This window comes from Haliotis asinina, chromosome 3 (assembly GCF_037392515.1).
Source record: "Haliotis asinina isolate JCU_RB_2024 chromosome 3, JCU_Hal_asi_v2, whole genome shotgun sequence".
Lineage (NCBI taxonomy): Eukaryota > Metazoa > Mollusca > Gastropoda > Lepetellida > Haliotidae > Haliotis > Haliotis asinina.
Window position 1 is genome coordinate 88,509,331 of NC_090282.1, and position 21,043 is coordinate 88,530,373.

Here is a 21,043-nt window from a genome sequence, read left to right on the forward strand (position 1 = left end):
TAATACTGAATATTTCAGACTTGTCAGTGTTATATTCTGGTTCTGAGGGGATTTCTTACACCTTTTGTCACGGCAAAATATTAACCGTAACAAGCCATATAACTGTTCTTCCTTACTGGAAGTATCACTTGAAAATTCAAGGGATTCAAAGGCTAACGACAACTAACATGTAGGTGCTTCCATTCACTGATTGCACTGATAGGTATTTACAATATGAATGAGTATTTACAGATGCTTATTATTAAGCGTAAAAAATGATAACGCCCTGAAAAACAGCATGACCTTTTTTTACAGGTAAAAGGGGTAGAAAGTTTAATAAAATTAGAATAAAAAAGCGGCATCGGTTTTGAAGCATTAACTATAACAACAAACGTCTGAGGTCACCGACACACTAGAACAACACAGATGACGCCGCCGTTAAGAGCGACGACATTCGACCTTGACCTTTTCCCATACTAATGCCCTCATTCAGCGCAAAACAGCGTTAGAGTTCCAGTCGATGTTTCCATTGTTATGTGTTGAAATTTATGGTACGTTTGTTAAAGATGGCGCCGGCAAGAAAGTGCGTAATGGCACAGGTACATGTGACGAATGTGAGTAGGTGTTTGGACAACAACAGCTGAGCTACTTATGACGTCACCTAACAACGGTTTTGATAATGGCACGTCGTCAAGCATTTTGTGGTCATTATCAATAACCATTCTGAAAACATGCGGGCTTTTTAATAATAATTTTATCCATTTGAATTATCTAAATAAATTAATTATGTGGGGTGTGGTTGTAGTTACTATGTTTCACCTACAGATTTCCCTGTATCCTCCTTGTGTATGTACTTACCGTATATCACCTACAGGGTTCCGTGTATCCCCCTTGTGGTTGTGCTCACCGTATATCACCTTCAGTACAGCTGTACTCCCTGTACTCTCCATGTTGTTGCACTTAGCTTATATGATTTATAGGGTTCCCTGTATCCACTGTTTGATTGTACTTACTATATGTCACTAACTGGGTTCCTTTGTCCTCGGTGTGTTTGTACTTTCTGTGTGTAACTTACAGCGTTCCCTGTATCACCCGAGTGGTTGTACTTACCATATATCACTTACAGGGTTCCTGTGTCCTCTGTGTGGTTGTACTTACCATATATCACTTACAGGGTTCATGCGTCCTCGGTGTGTTTGTACTTTCTGTGTGTAACTTACAGCGTTCCCTGTATCACCCGAGTGGTTGTACTTACCATATATCACTTACAGGGTTCCTGTGTCCTCTGTGTGGTTGTACTTACCATATATCACTTACAGGGTTCATGCGTCCTCTGTGTGTTTGTACTTTCTGTGTGTAACTTACAGCGTTCCCTGTATCACCCGAGTGGTTGTACTTACCATATATCACTTACAGGGTTCCTGTGTCCTCTGTGTGGTTGTACTTACCATATATCACTTACAGGGTTCATGCGTCCTCTGTGTGGTTGTACTTACCATATATCACTTACAGGGTTCATGCGTCCTCGGTGTGTTTGTACTTTCTGTGTGTAACTTACAGCGTTCCCTGTATCACCCGAGTGGTTGTACTTACCATATATCACTTACAGGGTTCATGCGTCCTCTGTGTGGTTGTACTTACCATATATCACTTACAGGGTTCATGCGTCCTCTGTGTGGTTGTACTTACCATATATCACTTACAGGGTTCATGCGTCCTCTGTTTGGTTGTACTTACCATATATCACTTACAGGGTTCATGCGTCCTCTGTTTGGTTGTACTTACCATATATCACTTACAGGGTTCATGCGTCCTCTGTGTGGTTGTACTTACCATATATCACTTACAGAGTTCCTGTGTCCTCTGTGTGGTTGTACTTACCATATGTCACTCTCCGGGTTCCTGTGTCCTCCGTGTGGTTGTACTTACTGTGTGTAACTTACAGTGTTCCCTGTATCACCCGAGTGGTTGTACTTACCATATATCACTTACAGGGTTCATGCGCCCTCTGTGTGGTTGTACTTACCATATATCACTTACAGGGTTCATGCGTCCTCTGTTTGGTTGTACTTACCATATATCACTTACAGGGTTCATGCGTCCTCTGTGTGGTTGTACTTACCATATATCACTTACAGAGTTCCTGTGTCCTCTGTGTGGTTGTACTTACCATATGTCACTCTCCGGGTTCCTGTGTCCTCCGTGTGGTTGTACTTACTGTGTGTAACTTACAGTGTTCCCTGTATCACCCGAGTGGTTGTACTTACCATATATCACTTACAGGGTTCATGCGCCCTCTGTGTGGTTGTACTTACCATATATCACTTACAGGGTTCATGCGTCCTCTGTGTGGTTGTACTTACCATATATCACTTACAGGGTTCATGCGTCCTCTGTGTGGTTGTACTTACCATATATCACTTACAGAGTTCATGCGTCCTCTGTGTGGTTGTACTTACCATATATCACTTACAGAGTTCATGCGTCCTCTGTGTGGTTGTACTTACCATATGTCACTCTCCGGGTTCCTGTGTCCTCCGTGTGGTTGTACTTTCTGTGTGTAACTTACAGTGTTCCCTGTATCACCCGAGTGGTTGTACTTACCATACATCACTTACAGGGTTCCTGTGTCCTCCGTGTGGTTGTACTTACTGTGTATAACGTACAGCGTTCCCTGTATCTCCCATGTGGTTGTAGTTACCGTATGTCACTTATAGGATTCCTTGTACCATCGGTGTGGTGGTACTTACCGCATGTCACAAGATTCCTTGTATCCTCCGCGTGGTTGTACATACCGTGTGGCGCTTACAGGGTTCCCTATATCCTCCGTGTGGTTCAGTGCGATATAACGTCCAATAGCCGGCGGGTAGCGAGACATTGTATAGTGCTTCCAGATAAGCCTGCCGAATGTACAACATGATTAATTGACATTACCATTTTACCATCAGCTCTTTGGCATCACAGTGTCCCGTACAGCACAATTTGTTTCCCTTATAGCAACACTGCATCACGCTGTCACACAACCGTATTTCCTATACAGAAATACACAGGTGTCTCGACAATGCGGTATTACTTATATAATAACCCTGCACTGTGTTAGCACCCATGTCTTGGCATCTCTTTTTCAATGTTTGCAATCATAGCAAGACTTTCTCATAACTGTATTCCCAGTATAATGCGTCACGATCGCCTTATATCCTGACATTGATGTATTATAGAACGCTGCATCGTCTATTCCCGTCACACGTGATTCATATGGGACATTTCTGCATCATGTCTCTCTTGTCTCTCGATATTACTGTTCTATGGCCACACGACCACCACATGGTAGCCCGTTTGACATTCCTTACTTGACAAGACCGTATTACCTGTATAACAAGTCATCATCTTCTCCCCCCCAGCCGAAGTACAGATTAGAATGACCATTTACACGCTGATACACGTCACGTGACACAGCAACCACTCCTCCAGCATATTCTGGAAATGATACACTGGAATCAGAAAACATGTGTCATGGTATAAACCGATGTAGAAAGCTGAAAACTTGTTCACGGGGTAATAGTCTACGAGTGATACACCAGAATTATGAACCGATGTAACAGACTAGAGGTACATTTCTGGGTGACATACTTGGATTATGAACAGACGTAACAGACTGGAGGTACGTTTCTTGGTGATATACCTGGATTATGAACCGATGTAACAGACTAGATTACCGTTTTTGGATTATGAACAAATTTATTCAGCAGAAGGTTGGTTTTACTGAATGATATACGAAGAGTATAACCTTAAATATTTTCATTCATTTGTACTCAATGATTGTGAAAGGATGCACGCGTCTGAAAGTTCATTCAGTGATTTCACTCGTCAGTTTGGGCGATTGACTAGCTCCTCGTCAACCCCAACACTCTATCGCGCAACGACTGAATTAGTCCTGTACACTGGAACCTATCCAAAGCTCAGACAGAGTAACGAAAGGCATCTTGCTGCACTGTTTCAATACAAAATGATGACCTATTGTTGTTAATGATGAAACACGTTGCGTTCTATGCAGTTGGTGATAATGTATTTGTTGAAGGATGGTTTCCTAGTTCAGGATTTAAGGATCGTTGGATGACGTCGCATTTTAAACTTGTGACAATTGATAAACGGACGACTTTATGGGCCACGTTCTGCCGATAGATTCTCACACCGTTATAAAGATTGAAGTCACATTATGTTGGTTTGTGTTTTGATGATTTTGATAAATAAATATTCAATATTCAAAGTTAATCAAAGAATGAAACTTTCAGCACATTGGGCACTGCATGTCGACATTCAGCATACCCACAGCGTACACAGACTCTCCATTGCAGACATGACTTGTTGACCATTGCCGTGATCATTGAATGAAATCAGTTATGTTAAATATGTAGGACAAGCGGAAGTGATAAGACTAACAGTACACAGAGGTTAGCGAACCTACCACGAACGTCAGGAACGACACACAAAACATATGAGTGGCACGCCGGCCCGTGCACGTTGTTAATGTGTTTTCGTGTTGCTGTTTACTGACACACGTCAACACTTATCCTTATCTAGGCTCAACAAACCACAAGCAGCCATTGAACCTGATGAACGACATGTTTGTCTGTGTGAAGGGACAAATTGGGAATCAGACCACTTAAGTGACCTCTAATTTGTTTTATTGAACCTCTAACTAACCTCTCCTGTGAAGCTTGACCATCTCATGAATGTCTCCTTTGACTATTTGAACTAACCTTTAGTGCGGTGGGGCAGTGTATTGGGTCAGACAGTCAGGAAACTTCTGCGAGAGACCGGAATCAGAGTCAAAGTGTTATTAACCATATCCTGGACGGAAGGAAAGGGTAAAGAAAGTCTAACAATATGGTGAGGATCTTTTGCTAGTAGCATTTATGGGCAAAGCTGAGGTGTTTATATCAGCTGCCTCAGGGTGTAGAGAAAGCTCCGTCCGGACCGCAGTCCTGTACTCGTATTTAGGAGTTAGATAAAAATAGTGGCTGCCTTGATACGGGTAACTGGCAGCCTGTTCAGGTTTTGGGAGAACCAGCAAGCAGAGTGTTAAGATAACTAAAGACAAGGTTAGTGTCACCACACCTTTAAAATGCAGGACCAATAAGAAATGAATCTGTTTCTTAATTAATGGGTTTTTTTTAGTTTCAGGCATAAGCGTTTGATGGTAGACATGTGGGGATATTTCCAAATTCTAGGTACCAGTGACAAAACGTATGTCCTATGTAATTCAGTATTTTAACTTTAACTATGTTTTCCCTAATTATTTCAGGTGAACCTTTGATTTCATAGTGATCCATAGACACATGCTCTGTCATCGCATTGTAACAATCACGGGATTGTTTGGTCCAGCCTCCATTGTGAAATAATCACAAACTCGTAACATGGGAAGACGACACCACTACCGCCTCTGTGGAAGTCCCTCTACAGTCAGCACCTACCTCCTCCTTGCCACAGCTCATGACCTCACTACCGCCCCTGTGGAAGTCCCTCTACAGTCAGCACCTACCTCCTCCTTGCCACAGCTCATGACACCACTACCGCCCCTGTGGAAGTCCTTCTACAGTCAGCACCTACCTCCACCTTGCCACAGCTCATGACACCAATACCGCCCCAGTGAAAGTCCCTCTACAGCCAGCACATCCTTGCCACGGCTCATGACACCACTACCACCCCAGTGAAAGCTCTTCCACAGCGAACACGTACTCATGACACCACTACCACCCCAGTGATTTCAAGCTCTTCTACAGCGAACACGTACTCATGACACCACTACCACCCCAGTGAAAGCTCTTCCACAGCGAACACGTACTCATGACACCACTACCGACTCAGGTTGGGCACTTTGCACACCAATGAACATGTCTGTTTTATCATGTGGATAATAGTGCTACTGGCCGCAGGGTGAGACTGTACCTAGTATTCCATCCTTGAAATATGGCATACGGGTCAGGTCAACCATTAGTGTTCATTACGCAGGTGTATACAGATTATTAAGGTCTCAATTTATTGAGATCTCAACATCAAGAGTGGAGGAAAACGCGGTAAACAATCAAGGTTTAGCTTCAAAACAAAATTACTGATGGCACTTGATGTCATCATGAAGTTTCGAAATGCTGCTTGGATATAGTAGCATGATGCGTCACGGTATTGAAATAGTTTAAGTTCCTTTCAAACTGAGACACCATCACAGTGTTTGAATGTTTGCGGAACCATCTTCAAATACTATGTTCTTCTTCTTTGAGTGGCATTCTAGGAGTTGGCAAGTACAATATACAGCACAAACGTTTATAGATAACAACTTCTTTTATTTCGAGAGTGCGACGTTTCAATGCAGCTCCATTCCTGCTTGACAACGGTAAGAGAATCTGTATCAAAACGTCCCACTCACGAAAGGAGAAAGTTGTTATCTCTAAAATTTGCTTTCTATACACACGCACAATATCGTTCAATGTCTTTGAACGATTGCAAGTTGTCCAGACTGCACGGAGGACAGCCAATCATGTTTGTGGCAGGACAATCCACAACAGGGGTGACATCAGGTCACTTTCACCATTGAAGACCGTCCATGCTGTAGGCAACCTTCAACAACATCATTATATCAAGACAGTGTGAGAGTAACCATCTGTAGGGTCGCCTCCCGATCATGACATCAAGACAGACAGTGTGAGAGTAACCATCTGTAGGGTCGCCTCCCGATCATGACATCAAGACCGACAGTGTGAGAGTAACCATCTACAGGGTCGCCTCCCGATCATGACATCAAGACCGACAGTGTGAGAGTAACCATCTGTAGGGTCATCTCCCGATCATGACATCAAGACAGACAGTGTGAGAGTAACCATCTGTAGGGTCGCCTCCCGATCATGACATCAAGACAGACAGTGTGAGAGTAACCATCTGCAGGGTCGCCTCCCGATCATGACATCAAGACAGACAGTGTGAGAGTAACCATCTGCAGGGTCGCCTCCCGATCATGACATCAAGACAGACAGTGTGAGAGTAACCATCTGTAGGGTCGCCTCCCGATCATGACATCAAGACCGACAGTGTGAGAGTAACCATCTGCAGGGTCGCCTCCCGATCATGACATCAAGACCGACAGTGTGAGAGTAACCATCTGTAGGGTCATCTCCCGATCATGACATCAAGACAGACAGTGTGAGAGTAACCATCTGTAGGGTCGCCTCCCGATCATGACATCAAGACAGACAGTGTGAGAGTAACCATCTGCAGGGTCGCCTCCCGATCATGACATCAAGACAGACAGTGTGAGAGTAACCATCTGCAGGGTCGCCTCCCGATCATGACATCAAGACCGACAGTGTGAGAGTAAGCATCTGCAGGGTCGCCTCCCGATCATGACATCAAGACCGACAGTGTGAGAGTAACCATCTGCAGGGTCGCCTCCCGATCATGACATCAAGACAGACAGTGTGAGAGTAACCATCTGTAGGGTCGCCTCCCGATCATGACATCAAGACAGACAGTGTGAGAGTAACCATCTGTAGGGTCGCCTCCCGATCATGACATCAAGACCGACAGTGTGAGAGTAACCATCTGTAGGGTCGCCTCCCGATCATGACATCAAGACAGACAGTGTGAGAGTAACCATCTGCAGGGTCGCCTCCCGATCATGACATCAAGACAGACAGTGTGAGAGTAACCATCTGCAGGGTCGCCTCCCGATCATGACATCAAGACCGACAGTGTGAGAGTAACCATCTGTAGTGTCATATCCCGATCATGACATCAAGACAGACAGTGTGAGAGAAACCATCTGTAGGGTCGCCTCCCGATCATGACATCAAGACAGACAGTGTGAGAGTAACCATCTGTAGTGTCATCTCCCGATCATGACATCAAGACCGACAGTGTGAGAGTAACCATCTGTAGGGTCGCCTCCCGATCATGACATCAAGACAGACAGTGTGAGAGTAACCATCTGCAGGGTCGCCTCCCGATCATGACATCAAGACAGACAGTGTGAGAGTAACCATCTGCAGGGTCGCCTCCCGATCATGACATCAAGACCGACAGTGTGAGAGTAACCATCTGCAGGGTCGCCTCCCGATCATGACATCAAGACCGACAGTGTGAGAGTAACCATCTGTAGTGTCATCTCCCGATCATGACATAAAGACAGACAGTGTGAGAGAAACCATCTGTAGGGTCGCCTCCCGATCATGACATCAAGACCGACAGTGTGAGAGTAACCATCTGTAGTGTCATCTCCCGATCATGACATCAAGACAGACAGTGTGAGAGTAACCATCTGTAGGGTCGCCTCCCGATCATGACATCAAGACCGACAGTGTGAGAGTAACCATCTGTAGGGTCGCCTCCCGATCATGACATCAAGACAGACAGTGTGAGAGTAACCATCTGTAGGGTCGCCTCCCGATCATGACATCAAGACAGACAGTGTGAGAGTAACCATCTGTAGGGTCGCCTCCCGATCATGACATCAAGACCGACAGTGTGAGAGTAACCATCTGTAGGGTCGCCTCCCGATCATGACATCAAAACCGACAGTGTGAGAGTAACCATCTGTAGGGTCGCCTCCCGATCATGACATCAAGACAGACAGTGTGAGAGTAACCATCTGTAGGGTCGCCTCCCGATCATGACATCAAGACCGACAGTGTGAGAGTAACCATCTGTAGGGTCGCCTCCCGATCATGACATCAAGACCGACAGTGTGAGAGTAACCATCTGTAGGGTCGCCTCCCGATCATGACATCAAGACAGACAGTGTGAGAGTAACCATCTGTAGGGTCGCCTCCCGATCATGACATCAAGACCGACAGTGTGAGAGTAACCATCTGTAGGGTTGCCTCCCGATCATGACATCAAGACAGACAGTGTGAGAGTAACCATCTGTAGGGTCGCCTCCCGATCATGACATCAAGACAGACAGTGTGAGAGTAACCATCTGCAGGGTCGCCTCCCGATCATGACATCAAGACAGACAGTGTGAGAGTAACCATCTGTAGGGTCGCCTCCCGATCATGACATCAAGACCGACAGTGTGAGAGTAACCATCTGCAGGGTCGCCTCCCGATCATGACGGAAACAACACTGTTCGAAAGAAACTTTTGCTGTTCCACAGCATATCGTAGTCCTGTCCTTACCGCTCACCACCGCCAGAACAGAGTGTAATGGGCAACTCAGCATTGGAATTGGCTGTTTTTAGTCAACGGAAGACTGTGCTTTTACCTCAGGAATTCCGATTATGTGTTTCGACAATCGATTGCTGAGTGCGAGTGTGGTGAAGGAGTCGGAAACTGTTTGGCTCATGGGATGGTCCAAGCATCGCGGTGTGGGATTCAATCGATCTGAACCAGTTACCTGACACTGTGGTGATCTCGACGGAGCTTTCTCTCCACCCTGAAGCAGCTGATATAAACACCTCAGCTTTGCCCATAAATGCCACTAACAAAAGATGCTCACCATATTTGTTCCAGAATCGTAGTCTAGGATGACGAAATGCTGTGATACCCATAAGACCTCACCTTGTAACACATTTTGGACGTGAGTGAGTTTAGTTTCACGCCGCACTCAGCAACATTCCAGCTATATGACGGCGGTCGATCTGCCCAAATGGAATCAGGTCAGAGAGAGTGACGAGACCCGATCCCGTTAGTCGCCTCTTACGACAAACATAGTCGAATTTTATGGCAAGCAAGGGTTGCTGAAGGCCTTCACCGGTCGGACTTCCTAAGGCAAAATGGCATCCACATCTTATAACAGCCAGCACTCAATCCAGATTTAAGTCCACCTAAGTCCACCTAAGTCACCTTTGGGGGGAGATTCAAAGAATACTGAATGACTTCCAACCAATGACTTGACAACTGCGGCTGGACTCGATCAGGCAGTTCGCAGAGTATGGACCCAAGTGCTTGTGATCTTCAGTAATCACCTACTTCCTTCCATGTACGGACGATGCAACGCTTACATCAATACCCACGGAGGCCACACTGGCTTTGGTATCTTAGTGGTACCATTTTCCGTGATTTCGCTCGTGTGAACTCTGAAGCCAATCCTCAGTTTTGATTGTTAATTAGAGTGAATTAAAGTCTGTGCTAGTAGAAACCACTATCAATGCGATATTTCTTTTGTGGTTCAGCATATATAGAGTGAACCATACAGTGTGTAATCAATCTCAGTCGAGACCATTCGGTATGTATGTATGTATGTATGTATGTATGTATGTATGTATGTATGTATGTATGTATGTATGTATGTATGTATGTATGTATGTATGTATGTATGTATGTATGTATGTATGTATGTATGTATGTATGTATGTATGTATGTATGTATGTATGTATGTATGTGTGGTCCAAAAAAGAAATGCAAAACCAAAATGTCTGTTTTCCTTCACGTGTTTTATATAATCGGGCAACACAATTATATAAAGAAGGGGCAACATCCAGATTTTACACAGGGTTAGACACATGTTTCCTCCACTACATACAGCCATTTACTGCTCTTGACATCTGTGCTTGTGACGGCTTTGTGACAAAGTCAGTACCTGGTGTGACCACCACGATCATCGATCACTTCTCTGAATGATTCGTCGAATCTGGCGACACAGCAAGAACCACGACTCATCACTAAACCAGGTCCTCCACCAGTGCACTAGGATCCATGGTCGAACTCAAAGGTTTCACATTATGTTACTTATTTAATTAGCATTTGTTGTAAGAGAATCAATTTTAGTTTCTCGTGTTTGTTGTTTGAATTATTTCATCCGTTTAACCAAAATTGTCACGTTTAGTTCCCCAAACAGATCACAAGTTTAGTTAGTTTAGTTTTCAATTCCAGCAATGGTAGCAGAGCGTGGTTTTCTGTTACATTTTCGCTAGAACATAGATAGAAAAGGAACTAATTTGATATTCAGATGGATAGAAAGCTTACGCCCAGGTGAGTATGATAATCAAAGCCACAGGGAACGATATGTGGAAATAGTTAATAGTCTAGACCTATATTTTCTGGTGACGTGAAAACTTACCAAAGCTGGAAGGCTGCCTTTATGACTTGCATTGATCAGTCCCTAGCAACACCCGACTTTACGTTGTTGTAGTTACGTCAATGTCTGTCAGGTTAAGTCTTGAAATCAATTCAGTCTTTAGGCCACAGTTCCGTAGCTTATGATGCTGTTCTTGTAAGTCTTAAAAGGACGTTTTAGTGGAAAACGGCGGCAGAGTGCAATCCAAAGTGAGGGAATTAGTACTTTCAAACCTTTTCGAGAGGATATGTTGAGAATGTGGAGAAACTGCTGATATTTTCGCAAACATCAGAGAATCAGATAGGGTAGAGGTGTTGGGAAATGGTCTCCTTTAACTTACTTTGTTGGAAAAGATGACTGAACTTATGGTAGTACAATATCAAAAGTGGGTGTTTGAAAGGGATAGACAGGAGTCAGTACAGACTCTCAGAGAATGGATAATGTCAGAAGCAGAATTTCAGATTGTTGCAAAGGAGGCAGTAAGAGGACTGTTTACACCAGGTAACCAGGGCGAGACTCTCTCTGGCTATTGTGGATGATCCACATTTTGAAAGGCTTTGGATACTCATACAAAACTGGTTTAAAAGAACAGTTTCCAGCATAGCATGTTCTTTTTGAGGTAAGCGAGCCCATACATTACATGCGTACAGACCGCATGGGAGGATAACTCTCTCCCAAATACGGACACAACAAAGTGGGTTGAGGCCACCAAAACACAGGCTATGGTTCTTACTGGCATTAAAGAGCATCCTAAGCCTTTCACATACAGATTGCGTAATTCTGTAGGTCTACCGGATGAATGGATTTGGAGACCAGCAATTTTTACATGTGTACTGGAAGGTATTTCCTTCGCCTTAGTGTATATTTTAGGATGGACATTTCTTGTCGTATCTCTAAATAAAAGAAATGTACTCTTTGGTGCATTAAAGTGCCGTGTGTGCACATACTTATGTACTGCATCAAGAAGTGAATGCCAACTGAGTATGCACTTAACAAAGAAAAGTCGTCAGCTAACAGCACCCCTGGTATTTAAAAAACTGGAATTTCTTTCGACATAGTAGGCAATACTTTCCGTTAGCGTAAGCGCTGCCGCCCCCGTACCCTTCTTAATAACATCCTGGAGTGGGTGGGGCAATTCGTTTTCAGCTTTCGTCCATGTTTCAGTTCTTTTGATCAGTAATCTTTCAAAATGTTTTGAGTTTGGTGTAAGAGTGATACCTCTATAACTACACGGATCATGCTTGCTTTCACCATTTCCCTTTGAATTGCTAGAACATTACCAATACTAAAATTATTTGGTACATACTCACACGATGCAATGGTGCTGAATAATGATACAATATGACCAACAACAGACCGACCTGTATATTTTACATGCTCGTTTGAAATATCATCTGGACCTGCGGGTGTGTTTTTAAGACGTTTCATGACATCACATACCTCATCATTAGTAAACAGGGAGAGAATTACCGTTTACAGGGTTTCATACGGCATCGTCTACGAACTTATCAAAGTGCTCTGTAAATCCAGTATCAAGGTATTCTTGATCCTGAGGTACCGACAAGTCACTGAAGTACCTGCAAAGACGATTGCATATGCCTTCCTGCGCCTTACAGGAGTCACCGTTATACGTTAGCGTTTTAACCTTTTTGTATTTCTAAAGTACTCCTGAATATCTAGCTCAGCTGACTGATAAATTTCGTCAAATGTTTCATTTCTGTAACGCTGCTTAGCTAAACGGTAGTTTCTCCTAGCTTGCTTATATTGAATGAACTATTTATCATGTGGGTTTTACCTTGAGAAGCCAACGTTTGCGGCAGTGACGCACATGTGCGTGGTGGTGTTTAAATTCCTGCTTCTTCCAGTATGGCTGAATTTGTCCTTACAATTTGGAAGTAAGAGTTGCAAGCATTTACTCCTAAATGTGCATGTACAGCTGCTGTCTAGTGGTACGACTGAAATACGGTTACGTGCTGCGAGAGCGCGTGCTAGAGACTTTGCCCTACCTTTTATGATATCACGTACACATATATTTTTGCACGTTTTTTCTTGTTAAGTACCATCTTCATTCCCTTTCTAAATGAAATGGGTGGGGGTGCAATCGATATGAATAGAACTCCTGATGTGTACGAGTTTGGCAGGGTTGTATTTGGAGTTACATCATCTCCATTTTCGGCCTAGTTTGTGACACAGGAACATGCACGAGTTCACATGAAAGAACATCCACTGCTTATATGGACGATAGAATGACTTCTGTTGAAGATGTGGAATAGGGTATAGAACTCTTGAACAGTTGAATGAACCAAGGTCTAGGGCAGGAATGCATGCAAGAAAGTGGACGCCAAATTGTCTTGAGGTTTTAGATGGCATACCTGAGAACGATAGGGTGAATGTGGTTGATCTCAACAGATTACATTGCCTTTAGTCAAAACTCTTGGTCTACTGTAGTTAGGCACAAGTGATTGTTTCACATTTAGGGTAAACTGTCACATTACTGATGAGAAGAGGTTTTTCCTGAGATATGTTGCCAGGTGTTTTGATCCTTTGCGTTTTACAGCACCATCCGTTGTAACTGTTAAAGTGATCCTGCAAGAGATGTGGATGGCGGGACTTGATTGGGATGATGAGGTAGATGAAATCTTAAACAAGAAGATGCAGCCATCAACATCCTCCGCATTACCTCCAATTTCAGCCAAAGTCACACTTGTTGCCGGGGAAACGCCAGAAATAGTTTATTCAGAATTCCAAAACTAAAAAAAGGCATAAGTACACCACTAGACCAATCTATGTATCACGTTTGGTGAAGAAATATTGAACAGTTTTAGAGTTCTGTTCCGAAGACGATAAATGTGCAAGGACGGACAGACGGACGGGGTGCATTTTAATACCCTACCCAAAACGCGTTGCGGGGGATAGAAATAGAATAGAGCAATGACTGAAGATTTGTGTGGGCTAGAATCAGTGAAAGTTCCCAGGTGTCTATGCAGTCATAAAGATATGACATCTCTGACTGCTCCACTGAAATCTGTCAGTATACCCAGATTAGATCTTATGGCAGCTATCAGAGGTCTGCAATTGACATTGAATATCACGGATGCACTTGATGTGTGACATAAGGCAGGTCTTCTGGTCAGACAGCATGGACGTACTATGCTGGATTAGAAATTACAGCACAATATTCAAACCTTTCGTTGCCAACAGGGTGAGTGAAATCCATGATGTTACAAGTCCGCCACAGTGGAGACATTCTCCTAGTGAGGAAATTCCTGCTGATATGATAGTCGAGGTGACAGAGTTCAACAGTTTAATTTCTTACTAGTTCGCTGTGGTCGTCAGGGCCGTCTAACCTACTGAGAGGTGAAACTGAATGGCCTGAACCTAAGCTGAAGTCATCAACAGAGGATGACCTGAAAGAGATGAACAGAAATACGCTCCAGTGAGCGAGTTTTTAAATATGCAATGTGACTCCTGACGACTGGTACCCTCTCGATTCTCCTCGTGGAGAAGACTCACATGAGTGAAAACATGGGTTCAATGGTTTCTGCACAATTGTCTGGCTTCGAAAGATAATAAACTTGTGGGAGTATTATCACCAGATGAGACAACTGACGCTGAGCGCCGAATCATCATGAATATGCAGAAGGAATATTTCCAGAAATAATACATTCAACATTGACATGCAGAGAGCCATTACCACCAGGGCAAAACTCTTGAACCTTCATCTCCAGATGGATGACACTGGAATTGGAATATGCTGAATACTTACCGCATGGTACTAGATTCCCAATTATTTTGCCTAAAACAGCAGGGTGACGAGCATTATCATGATGAAGGTAAGCACATCGCTGGAACAAACCAAATATTCGTTTCACGTTCAACGAAATACAGTCAGGCCGCGTTAATCCGGACACTTCTGTCTTTCATAAAAAAACGTTCAGATAGTGAAACGTACGGACAACTGAAACGAACTTTTATGAACACCGCTACAGTAGAGTTACTTCACTTTGACACGGCAATGCTAAAAACATACGAACGTATACAAGTTTCAAAAGACTTTATTACAGTTTGTGGACATAACAACATGAATATCCATAAAACAACCATTCAATGCATACAATCATGTTTGGATAGGTTATACATACACGTAACAAAACTCACTTGTGAAAGAAATCTTCTCTGAGATAAAGCGTTTTTGGCCAGTCGTCTTCAGCACACTGGATGATATGCTTGACGAGATATGTCATGTAGTGGGCCTTGAAAGTTCTGCGATGTGGTGTCTGGGGGCAAGAAATGAACTTTCACGTTGGTCAGCTTAACATTGGCACAGCCAGGAGGTTAAACCCTGGACAAGGAGAGCCAGGAGGTTAAACCTTGGTCAAGGGGAGCCAGGAGGGCAAACCATGGACAAGAGAGTCGGGAGAGTTAACACCGGGCAAGGAGAACCAGGCGGTTAAACCCTGGACAAGGAGAGCCAGGCGGTTAAACACTGGACAAGAGAGCCAGGAGGTTAAACCCTAGACAAGGAAAGTCGGGAGGTTAAACCCTGTACAAAGAGAGCCAGGAGGTTAAACCATTGGACAAGGAGAGTCCAGGGAGGCCCAACCTCTTCCTGGAAACCCCGTAACGTCAGCAACCACGAGAATGATCCAAATAAGACACCGCATAGGAATGTCTGACCGGTCAGAATTAATAATAGAATAAATAAAAGTTCTGAGTTCAACAGGCATTTCAGTGACGACAGAACATTCCAGTATCACCGAGGTTTTGACGATGGAAAACATACCAGTTCACTGAGCTCTGATAACAAGGAGGAAAACAGCCACACCAGGCATGACACAGGAGTGTCACAAATGAGCTTTTACAAGCCATGTGCACCTACCTCTTTCTTCTGATTGGGCTCCGACAAACAAGCGTCTAGGAAATGAATCTCGATAAAACATTTCTTTCACTTCAGTGGTAGTTAAAGTAATGGGGAAGGGGGCAACGATAAAGCCATACCATCTCAATACTTTTAGGTCGTTTGTTTTATTTGAGGGTCCGAATTTGAGGCTCTCATTATTTGCGGTAAAAATAGATTATATCAAATTACATGCGTTTTAGCGTTTTGGCCACCATTGCTACAGTGGCTTGTAATTAATTATACGTTATGGTTACAGAAATGAAGTGATAAAGTATTGAAGTAATTTCTTGGAAACCCAAAGACCGATGTCTTGTATCGAATGCTGTCAGCAGCTGTATACTGAGACTCTGGTTCGATAGTATTTACGAGACAATACTGATGTACACATCGACGGATAGTAGAAGGTAGATGCTATAACTAATTGAGACTTTCCCAATTTAGCCTATACGATAATAATAAATAGTTATACAAGTTAACTGCAAAGATGTTTTTGCCAGAAATAGTGTCACCCATGTGTCTATGCAGTGCATTACAAATGTAGGTTAGGTTGAAGGGGAAATCATACAACTGGACACAACCACGTGTCCCAGACGTGGCACCAAATAGCTAGGGTAAGGACAAGCTATGGGAGAAACCACACAGAAGGACACAACCATATGCCTTGACGAGGCACCAACAGTCTAGGATCAGAGCTCTCTGTGGTGAACACCTACTTGTCAAGTTTGCTGTTGGACACAGCCATGTGTCTGGGTGTAGCGCCACATCGGTATAGGTTGTGATCAGTCACCGGCAAGAGGTCGACGTCGTGGAAGATAAAGCAGGTGAAGTTCTTCGTCTTGAGAGCCTCCACAAAGCCGATGTTCATCAGAAGAGCTCTGTTGAACGTTACGTTGGGTAGCTATAACAGCATAACATAATCTTACTTATGAGACGAAATAAATCGATACTTTGAAGAATATGGAAGAGTTACAGTGGAATATGGTATACTTTTAGCGGAACACATATGCATCCATATCTTGAAGGGCAACTTCCGGTGAGACAAATTCATGGGTACAAGACATACTGAACGACGTGGACGCGTTGACCTTTATATTCTAATTGTCTGGCCTTTACAACAATATACAGTCTGAGAAACACGGGACAGCAAGTATTAAACGAGCACGGGAGAAAATTCTATGGATATACAAATCCCTGAAGACAATATATACTGTCCAAAATTAAAACAAAAGAAACGCATGGGCGATTTGTATTCTTAAAAATCTATTAATTATTTATTGTGTTCAAACAATTGCCAAAATATATAACAAAAGTTTTGATAACATGATTTTACTCAATTGCAGAAGTGGAAAATCGATTTTAAACGAAAACGTAGATTCTGATGAGATTTCTTACAAGGATTAGAAAGGCATCGCCACAACGCGACAGAAATCACCTTTCAGTTTACATTGTGCACCAAAGAGCCTTCACTGTCTGGCAATCAAAATCCAGATTACTTTCAGAAATTGGCTTTCGTTTTGAAAGGGTTTCAAGGTCGAATCACTACGTCACATCTTGACCCTCCAACAGAGAACATCGACATTGAAAGAATGCATGCTGGAGATTACCAATCTTCTGTTGCCAGGTCTCTGAATATTTGTCTGTGCAAGATATCATGGCTTGCAGCTCGTTGCAACCAAGCAGGTGTAACAAATGACTGTCCCCGTACGAACAGACCTCGAGTTACCACTGCAGCCGAAGATCTGTACATCCGGGTACTATAGTTGCTTGATCATACTACCACTTTTCAGAGCACAGCAGGCAGGGTGCTTGGACTGCGGAGCATATCCGGTCAAACTGTACGCAACAAGCTGAAACGGATTAGTCTGAGATCCAGGACACCCGACGTCGGGGTCGTGCTACGTCGTCACCATCGCGCTCTACGTCTCCGCTTTCTAAGAGTATCCACTTGGTTGTATAGACATTACCTCCTTCTAGACTGGTGTAAAATTTCATGCACTAAAGTCTACTTGTGGACGGGTTTTACATGTTTGAAACTACAACATTTTCGCAACAGATCTCTCGTATATGCATTTCTTTTTCGGATAGTATATGACGCTTCCGTGTACATGTTCACATCGGACCGTTAATAAGCAAGTGATGTAAAAACCTAGTAGGAGATCGCGTCCGGTAACCTTTGAGCGACCTATGATCGTCCAGTCAAATCCGAACGGATTTAACCAATCAGACAACGGCTACTGTTTAGGTTTGGGCGGCACTTTAAGAAGTCGCTAGTCACTGACGCTGATCCCTCAATAAACGAAAATCCGCATAGAACACCGGTATTGGACCTGCAGTTTATATGATTAGGACTCTCAAGTGGCATGGTTACCATTAGCTAATATCTCTGCAAGCTGACATGCTTGAATATTGATAGAAACGCTATTTTCAACGATTGTTTACTCACTGCTGAGAGTATTGTAGCGTGCTCTATGTGCATTACCGGGTACCGATCGTATGGAAAACAGCATTCGGAATCGTTCGGCTACAAACCTTTCCGAGGTAAAAGTTCAAATGGTACGTACGAATGTCACTTTCGCGAGTTGGTAAGGTGTATTCTGATTGGTCAATCTCAAAGGTTACCTGACGCGACCTCCTGCTAGGTTTTGTTAGACTCAGGAGTGGTGTTTTCAGAAACGTATTGTGACTAAGTCTACTTAGGCAGAGCCAATCAGAAAACGAAATTTATGTGTGAGGTTAGATAAATGTTCACTTTCACAACAACATTGGACATGTGTCATGATGAAAGGCTAACATCTGAAATGTTAGTACCGATCTCTCATAAACTTTACCCTGTTAATGTCATAACACACTATATATGGTTGGACATGATTCTATATCCTACATGATATGTCTGGTGTTGTGCTATATACAACATGATATGCCAGATGTGGTGATAAATACAACATGGTGTGTCGGATGTGGTGTTGTATACGAAGCGATATGCCAGATGTTTTGCAATATACAGCATGACACGTTATAGGTGGCGCTATTAACAATATGATATGTTGGATGTATTTGCAATATACAACATATGCTGACTGTGATACATGACAGAACATGACAGATCAGATGTGATGCAATGTACAATAAAATGTGTTGGATGTGATGCAATGTACAGCATATGTCAGATGTAGTGATATAGACAATATGATATGTCGTACATAATGTTATGTACAACGTGACTCATTGAATGCTATGATGTTTATACGTGTACTTTATGACATATCGGATATACCACTGTACACATCATTATATTATGGATATGCTGGCTATGCACAATATGTGTTAAGGATTGGCTGTGTATTTCTTTCGTTGCATTGAAGTATGAAACTAAAAACTGTATGAATCCGCGTAGCACATTGGTTTTTAGTTTCATACTTCAATGCAACAAAAGAAATACAAGTCAATCCTTATAATTAAATTCAGCAATAAATACTATACCCTTTCAACAATATTTTCTTTAAACATAATCAAATTCATAGAAACAGATATCTTTGTTACCACCGATTAACATTTTCGGTGTAAGAATTCGGTAATGGCGTGACATGACTCAGGTGATTCATTTACATAAAATGACAGGCCTACCAAAACCATTACGATGCTATGTATATCATGGTACGTTGGATATCTGATTATGTTCATGTATTTGTTTATTGTATTTTGTAATGACTGCTATTATAGAAGACTTTGGTTTCCATGAAAATAAAAAAAAAAGTATTTAAAAAAATTACCCTATTAATGTTGTGGCGAAGTTTTAATGTCCTTTTCGAAGTATCGCCAATTCTGCAGCAACAATATCACAGTCACGACCTTAACGATGATCTTAAGACTCACCGGTTCGATAACAAAAAGAGCGAACTCTGCCTGCTGCCGGACTAGAAATGGGATGAGGTGATTGAGGAGAATCATCAGATGACGTTGTCTGTTCCTGTAGGCCAGGATCACAGCGGTCTTAGTTCGGGACACGCACTCCCTGGGCTGAAAGTGACCCCCCGGCTGATGTGGGATAAATTTCCCGATGAGTCCTTCCAGAGCCACCAGATTCTCGTTGATAGGTGAGACACCAACTGGAAGCAGGCAACTGTATCGTCATCAATAAGTTTAACTGTATACAAGCCTCCATCAATGGGTTTGACTATACATTTGCCCCCAACAATAGGTTTAGCTATGTGTTAGCCGTCATCAATAGGCTAAACTGTATACCAGCCTCCATCCATACGTTTAAGTGTGCACAAGCCACCATCTATGGGTTTAACTGTGTAGGAGCCTCTGTCAATGAGTTTAACTGTGCACAAGCCTCTATCAGTGAGTTTAACTGTGTAGGAACCTCTATCAGTGAGTTTAACTGTGCACAAGCCTCTATCAGTGAGTTTTACTGTGCACAAGCCTCTATCAGTGAGTTTAACTGTGTACAAGCCTCCATCAATGGGTTTAACTATACATTTGCCCCCAACAATAGGTTTAGCTGTCTGTTAGCCGTCATCAATAGGCTAAACTGTATACCAGCCTCCATCCATACGTTTAAGTGTGTACAAGCCACCATCTATGGGTTTAACTGTGTAGGAGCCTCTGTCAACGAGTGTAACTGTGCACAAGCCTCTATCAGTGAGTTTAACTGTGCACAAGCCTCTATCAGTGAGTTTAACTGTGCACAAGCCTCTATCAGTGAGTTTTACTGTGTACAAGCCTCTGGCAATGGGTCTAACTGTGTTCCAGCCTCCATCAACGGGTTTAACTGTGTACAAGCCTCTATCAATAGGTTTAACTGTATAACAGCCTCCATCAGGGCTAAATTTGTTCGATGTGTATTTCATCAATGTGTGGTGGGAATGTCACATATCTGGCAATGGTGTGAGGCAGATACATCATACATAAATACATTCAAATAACAACCTGTTATTAATGCAGTATTAATACATATTGTAACCATGAGTGGAAACTTATAACTGGCTTCCTTCGGAACGTATTCGCCTCTATTACCACTTGTTGTCCCTATACGTATTCGCCTCTATTACCACTTGTTGTCCCTATACGTATTCGCCTCTATTACCACTTGTTGTCCCTATACGTATTCGCCT

General features: G+C 43.0%; 1 protein-coding gene across 1 annotated transcript in view; it reads right to left on the reverse strand.

The window, feature by feature from the left end:
- Nucleotides 1–21,043, reverse strand: part of LOC137277192 (beta-1,4-galactosyltransferase 4-like) — a 57,864-nt gene that overhangs the window by 5,977 nt on the left and 30,844 nt on the right. The window contains exons 3-6 of the mRNA XM_067808868.1: nt 19,800–20,032; nt 16,640–16,824; nt 3,348–3,470; nt 2,775–2,879 (exon numbers count right to left, since the gene is read on the reverse strand). Coding sequence (XP_067664969.1) covers nt 2,775–2,879; nt 3,348–3,470; nt 16,640–16,824; nt 19,800–20,032 — 646 coding nt within the window. The remainder of the gene's footprint in view (nt 1–2,774; nt 2,880–3,347; nt 3,471–16,639; nt 16,825–19,799; nt 20,033–21,043) is intronic.